At 42.1% G+C, this 6930-nt stretch overlaps 1 protein-coding gene across 4 annotated transcripts in view; it reads right to left on the bottom strand.

The window, feature by feature from the left end:
- The window catches only part of flnc (filamin C), a 37000-nt gene that overhangs the window by 13111 nt on the left and 16959 nt on the right, over positions 1-6930 (bottom strand). For all 4 annotated transcript variants that reach the window (XM_015376740.1, XM_015376743.1, XM_015376744.1 and 1 more), the window contains 9 exons: positions 5682-6279; positions 5334-5507; positions 4468-4630; positions 3503-3831; positions 1119-1242; positions 788-944; positions 516-705; positions 407-430; positions 54-295 (listed from right to left, as the gene is read on the bottom strand). In XM_015376740.1, the coding sequence (XP_015232226.1) occupies positions 54-295; positions 407-430; positions 516-705; positions 788-944; positions 1119-1242; positions 3503-3831; positions 4468-4630; positions 5334-5507; positions 5682-6279 (2001 nt within the window). The remainder of the gene's footprint in view (positions 1-53; positions 296-406; positions 431-515; positions 706-787; positions 945-1118; positions 1243-3502; positions 3832-4467; positions 4631-5333; positions 5508-5681; positions 6280-6930) is intronic.

Below are 6930 nucleotides of genomic sequence, written 5' to 3' on the forward strand. Positions count from 1 at the left end.
CTACCTCTGTAGAGCATGCATCTGTAACCTCTATGTGTTCATCGTGTACTCACCACCACATGGAAGGGACTCTTTGGGATGTTCTCCCCGCCGAAGCGGATGGTAATGACATACTTCCCAGGCTCGGGGGCCGTGTAGTAAATGTCAAAGGTACCGTCGTGATTCTCCACCACATCCATGTCCAACTCCATCCCCTGTGGCGTTAGCACCTTACAGGTCACCTTGCCCTTTCCGGCTGCCTTGGCATCCACTGTGATGACTGTATCCTCAGAGGTCTGCAGCTTCTGGAGACTCGCTGTTAGAGGCAGAGATGGAAGAGGAACAGAAGGTAAACTTTGGAAATAAATCTATCTGAACTTAACTATAGTTTAGCTCAAAGAAAAAGGACGAATATTTTTTAACTTACAAACTCCATGTCCTCCTATTGAAACTGCAGGATAAAGGAGAAAATAATTATAAGCTAAAGGATTGTTTCCATTTAAAGAACTATTATAGAAGCAACAGGGCTTTCTTACCTGTAAGGCGACACTTGCTGGCGTCCCCTGTGGGAAGCGACTGGATTCGATATGGAGAATAGGGAATTTCATCTCCTCCGTATTTGATGGTGATTGTGTAAGGGCCAGTAGAATCAGGCACATAGGAAACAGTGTAGGTTCCATCCCTGTTGTCTTGGATGGTTGCGTTCTTCGGCTTTCCCTCTGGGTCCTGTAAATTATATGCAAATGAAGTTTGTTAGACACAGAAGCTTATGGCTCAGATTATTACCGCACCTCGCAGCTGCGCTCACCAGAATCTGCACAGTGAGCAATCCTTCTCCAGCATCCCGAGCATCAATCGTGAACTCAACAGGCAGGCTGGCAGGCACGCCTTTGGTGTCTAGACCAGGCCCACTGGCGCGGACCTTGCTGGCATCGTGCCCAGGCTGAGACATTACCTTGAAAGGGCTGTTAAAGGGGGGGAGGAGAGAGTAAAGGATAAAGGGAAATAAGGACAGAAGACCTGCTGAAGCACACGTTCTTTTCCAGGCAGGCAGAGCTTTAATTAAGACATATCTACACATACAGTCTGACAGGGTGTTTTATTTTATTTTTTATAAACTCATTTATCTTATACTGAACCTGTGTGGGACTTCCTGATCTGCATATTTAACAGCTACAGTGTAGGGGCCGTCCTGCGCTGGGGTGTAGTGCACTGTGTGGGTGCCGTCACCGTTATTCTTCACACCTACAGGCTCCACACTGCCTGCAAACACATGAGAAACGTTGCATTTTTTAATCCCTTTTCTGTAGTGACTAAAAGGTTAAAGGAATAAATCAGAACATTTCCAGTACGGTGTTATGGAAAGAACATGAACAGCTAGTTTCTTACCTGCAGTAGCTTTTTTTGTTTAGCATGAATCCAGATCAGCTATTTCCAGAAGCTGAAGCTAACGGCTAATCTGAGATGGACTAAGACTAAAGCGGCGTTCAACAGTTTCATTTTATTTGTCAATCAAAATAATTCAATAAATTTGATTGTTTTTACTGCTTTTTATTGTGTTCTTCTTTAATTTATAGGGATACATTATAAAGGGAAATATTTATTTAATTTCCAATTAAATTCATTTAATTGGAAATCGGTTTATACTTATCTTCAATATAGTTTTTGACTAATCTAAACAAATTTTTGGATCAAGGTGCATTATTTTGTATCTTAGCTGACAGAATTAAATTGTTTATATATATATATATATATTTTTTAATTGTACTGTATTTCTCTAATATTTCTTGTTATAAACTCAGTCTAACATATTTTGGTGTGTTTGTTGTTTGCATCCTTTTTTCTTTTCAACAATTTCTTTATAATACCATTTTTATTTGTTGGTCTGTAGGAAAAGTGCTCAGCTAACAAATCCTGATTGATTAATCAAATTGGAAATTAAGTAAAGAGGATCACCAGTTATCTTCCCCTGTGAAACACCATCTGAGAACAGCATATATAAAGTGCTTCTAGGCCGCGTTGTTGCTAAACACTTATAATAAACTGGTAAAACGCAGGCAGGGATATAAAGTTTTCGAGTGAATGTTATTTTATAATGCCTCACTTTGCCATCATGTAGTTATTCTGGCTTGAAAAACCTGATATGCTTGATTATTGGTGTTAAAAGGGAAGATCATTGGTGATGCACTGCATTTTACTGTCTTTTCTTTCTGTGTAAAAAAAAGTTCCTAATTTCTATATAGAACCTGCTAATTTCAACATCATAAAAAGGTTACTTAGGAAATTTAAGGTGTTAAAAAATTCCGTTATAACCACAAAAGTGTAATACATAAAAACATAGGTTGGTTTATCACAACATTTGTATTTCTTGAGAGATGAAAGCACTTCTACTGATACGGTTATTTCTGAATGCAGTTAAGGGCATGGGATTTATTTTAGGGCACGGGTCTCAAACTGCAACCTCTAGTTACATCTTTGTTCTGATGCACCTGACTCAAATGAATTGCTCATTGCTTCTGTCAGCCTCTGAATAACTTAAAGACAAGCTAAGAAGTCATTTAATTTAGGTGTGGTCAAGAAAAAAAATCAAAACGTGGCTCTAGAAGACAGGAGTCTAAGACCTATGATTTAGGGGTGTCAGAGTAAAAGGGGCTGAATATCACCACAATCTGTATATATACTATAGTATCAAGTTGATCAAGCCATTTTGTAAAAATAAATAAAAAGACACTCATTTCTATATAGAAGCTGCCAATTTCAACATGACAAAAGGTTAATTAGAACATTTAAAGACATCTCTAACCTGACTCCGCCAGATGGATTTGCTCCGCATATCCACCTGGACACCTTCCGTAGAAGTAATTTTGGGAAGGGGCGAAAATACTGGTTAGCTGATTGGCCTATGTTGGTGATAGATGGGCCAAATAAACCAATCAGATCAACGAAGCATATGACGTACTAACAGAGCGACGGCGAAGAGGAGCCAATTGATAGATCAAACTCTTGCCAAAACCAGTCGGGAGAAGAGCAAAAAAATCTTTTCCTCTGAGAAAAGCCTCCAGAGCAGTGTTTTGCTCTTCTTTCAGTGAAGAAATACTCTGTAATTCCGATACAACTTGCTCGATAGCCACGCTAACGCTAGTTTCATCGGCTGAAGCCGCCATGTTTTTTAGACTGAACTGTCGCTCTTCTCGTTGCGTCACACCTCAACCCGCCTCAAAGCCAACGCTGATTGGACGTTCGTTTGGTGAACGGCTCCAAATTTTCTTTAACGGAGAGTCTCCAGACTAATATATGAGTGAAACCTTGAAAGCTCGCGAGATCAGGATGGTCTCATGAGGCTAGGACATCTCAGCTCGTCTCAAACTAGATGTTAGACTTAGATTTCAAGACCAGCTAATCTGGATCTAAACACCCAAGGTGTTTCATGTGCAGGTAATATATCAAATGTTCATAAACTTTCAACATAACTTCACATCACTTCTATAGTATCTCTTCAAAAATAACTTATCCTTATTTTTACCTGTTGGTCCGTAGAGTTTGACATCCAGTGGGGCCTGTCCAGCCTGCGTACAATCTACTGTGAAAGTCTGGGGAACATGCGCCCTCACTCCAGCGCCCAGACCTGGTCCAGAACATTTCACCTTGGTTGGATCCACCGGGTCCTTCACCGGTACACGGAACGGGCTGCCAGGGATCGGCTGGCCTCCGTAGTTGATATTCACGTCATAATCTCCAGGAGTGAAGGGAACGTACTCCACACTGCAGCTGCCATCTTTGTTGTCTTTGCAGGATATTTTGGCCTCTGAGGCTCCCTCGATGGTCAGACCCAGGCCCCCTGTGCCTGCACCCCTGGGAGAGAGAAGAACACGTTTATTCCTTCTTTCTTCTATCACACTGTATTGTTTCTTCTCCTATTCTAGATGTCCTAATTCATTAAGACTAGAACACCCATCCATTTTGTAGCTTTTGATGGAGTGTTCCCACTTTCTCTACAGGATCTGGTCAATGGTTGCTGCAGGAATAAGAGAGGCTCCTTATGCCTTCTTTGACAACTTTATGAACTTTTACCGAGGGCAGCGTTTAAAAGGAGGCTACAGAATGTCTGATGAATAAAACATGAGATTTTATGTCACTTATCATATTTTAAATCCTTTTTTGTTGTCAATGGAGAGCTGCTTCCCCATTGACTTGTTCTACCTGTTGCAAAGAAGCATCCTGATTCGCTGAGCAGTGGGTTGCCAAGGGTGCAAAGTATGCTTGAACCTTCTCTTCATAAAGGAACAGCAGCATACAAAAGTAGAACCACATATGGTGTTAAATACTAAACTACTAATTATATATTTTAAATTAAAGGATATACTTTAAATGCTATATATATATGTTATGTTGTGAATTTAGCTTTTCTATTGCATTAATATGTTACAGATCTTGTCTCGTTGCATGCTCTTTAGTGTAGGCTGAAACATCCACACTATCATACATTACCTCGTTTCCACTGTGAAACAGTTCGGCCTGTTGGTTATTCCTCCCTCCAGACCCGGTCCAAATGCGCGCACACGGGTCGGATCACACCCTTCCACCACAAACACCCTAAAGGGGCTCTTAGGAACCGCTGCGGCGTCATAAAGTACCTCAATCAGATGCATACCTGTGCACAAATAAAAATCATCTCAACAATGTTCACATAACAGGCAAAATTATTCAGCCGTTTCACTCGTTCTGTTGATTATAGGCCAGATACATTCCCTTATAAGGAAATAAACATCTGTTTATTTATAAAGGAAGCTATCTAGAGCGCAGACGCTGGGGTGAACATCCAAGACGTTACATCTGTTCCCTATTCATTATTCTGTCACAACATTTTTCTGACAGAGCGCTCTTGGTAGGCCCGTACGGCAGATTCACAGCAACGCTGCTACAGTATTAGAGGATGTCTGGTGAAACGAGAAGTGCTCTGTGATCTCTTTGCTTTGTGTTATAGGTCTCTATTAATATCCCCCCTGTCATCCCCTGTGCGCAGGCAGCCTTCAGCACACATACCTGCCTGGTTAAGAGCTTCTGTTCCACAGCTCACTATTTATAAAGCAGAGCCGGTCTGCCTGATCTCTGCCCCTCACTTCATTGCTTAACTGCATCATTCTGTATTTATACCCCTGCCTCACTTGCTCCGTCTTTATTCCCAAACGGCGCCTATAACGAGCACCTGTTAGTGGGTTTTTCCTCTCTAGCTGGGTGAAGATTTTCTTGCCTCTGTAAAAATCCTCTGCATTACATGGTATCTTAACAGAAATGTTTAACTCCACAAAGTTGGATGACCTCATTAAAGATTGATTTCTTTTCTCTGCTCTTACCGTCCTCAAAGGCTGTGTACTCCACTCTGTAAGTGCCATCTCCCTTGTCAGTAATGTAGGTGTCCGTGTTGGCGCCGGAGGGGTTGATAATATGAACTTGCACACGGTTGCCTCCAACCTTGCTGAGGGCACGTGCATCCACAATGAAGTGGGTTGTGACTTCCCTCAGGACCCCTTGAAACACAAAAGCACTTCTGGTGATTTGCTGCCTGGCATCAAATGGGCTCAATAACGCTAAGTCATCATGCATCCACACTCATATTGATTTAGACACAAAGCAGCGGTAATTCCACGGCTATTATTCGCTAAAGGAGGTGGAATTCATTAGAATAACAAAGCTAATATTACCTCTTGGCTCCACTCCAGGCCCATAAACGTGAACCCCACTTGTGTCCACAGAGGGTTCCACCTGCAAGACCTTTGGGAAGTAAGGAATAGCGTGCCCGCCATACTTGATAGTGATGGTGTGCGTGCCGTGGAAGGATGGGATGTACGTGACGGAGAAAGTCCCCTCGGATGTTTTCTGGATGTGTACTTCAGCTTTGATCCCAGTTTCAGACACAATCTCGATGGTGAGCTCTCCCTCGCCTGCTCTTGTGCAGTCCACTGTGAAGGTGGCTGGTTCACCCGCCTTGGCCTTCTCCAGGCCTGGCCCGCTAGCTGTCACCTTGCTGGGGTCGAAGGCTGGGCAGATGGCGGCTTTAAAGGGAGAGCCAGGGATGTGCTGCTCAGCAAACAGGATGTTAATAGCGTACTCGCCAGCCTCGGTGGGAAGATATGACACTGAGCATGTCCCATCGCCGTTGTCCTGGCACTCGATTTTGGCCTCGCAGGGACCCTCAACTGTCAGGCCAAGGCCCCCCGCCCCAGCTCCTTTTGTGTCAATGGTGAAGGGAGCTGGTTTACCCACAATGCCACCCTTAAGGCCTGGGCCGAAGGCTCGCACCTAAAATAAAACAACTAAATTAGCTTAGAGGATCTGAATAGGGTGCTCAAAAGTTCAATTATAACCAAACTGTAATACATAAAAACACAAGTTGATTTTATCACAACAGCTCTATTTCTAGAGAGATGAGAGTATTTTTATGAGGTTATTGCTGAATGCAGTTGGAGGTATGGGATTTCTTTTAGGGCACGGGTCCAGCTGCAACCTTTAGTTAAATCTTCGTTCTGACACACCTGACTCAAATGAATTACTTATTGCCTCAGTGAGCCTCTGAATAACTCAAAGATAGGCTAAGAAGTAATTTAATTTGGGTGTGGTCAAGAAAAAAAAAATCCTAAAGACCTATGATATAGGGGTGTCAGAGTAAAAAAGAGGCTGAATATCACCACAATCTGCATAAATAATAAAATATCAAGTTCTAAAAAGAAATAAAAAATATTGCTTCATAAATCACCCACAGGTTATTCTCAAGTTTGTTTAAAGTAATTACATTTGGTTATGAATTGCAAATGAAAAGAATTGAAAATTGTTAAGAGGAGTGAATACTTTAAAAGGCTAATGTGTATTAACCTGACACCTGAAACCTTCCGTTGAAGTAATTTTGGGAAGGGGCGAAAATACTGGTTAGCTGATTGGCCTATGTTGGTGATA

Source organism: Cyprinodon variegatus, unplaced genomic scaffold, assembly GCF_000732505.1.
Source record: "Cyprinodon variegatus isolate N-32 unplaced genomic scaffold, C_variegatus-1.0 Scaffold140, whole genome shotgun sequence".
NCBI lineage: Eukaryota > Metazoa > Chordata > Actinopteri > Cyprinodontiformes > Cyprinodontidae > Cyprinodon > Cyprinodon variegatus.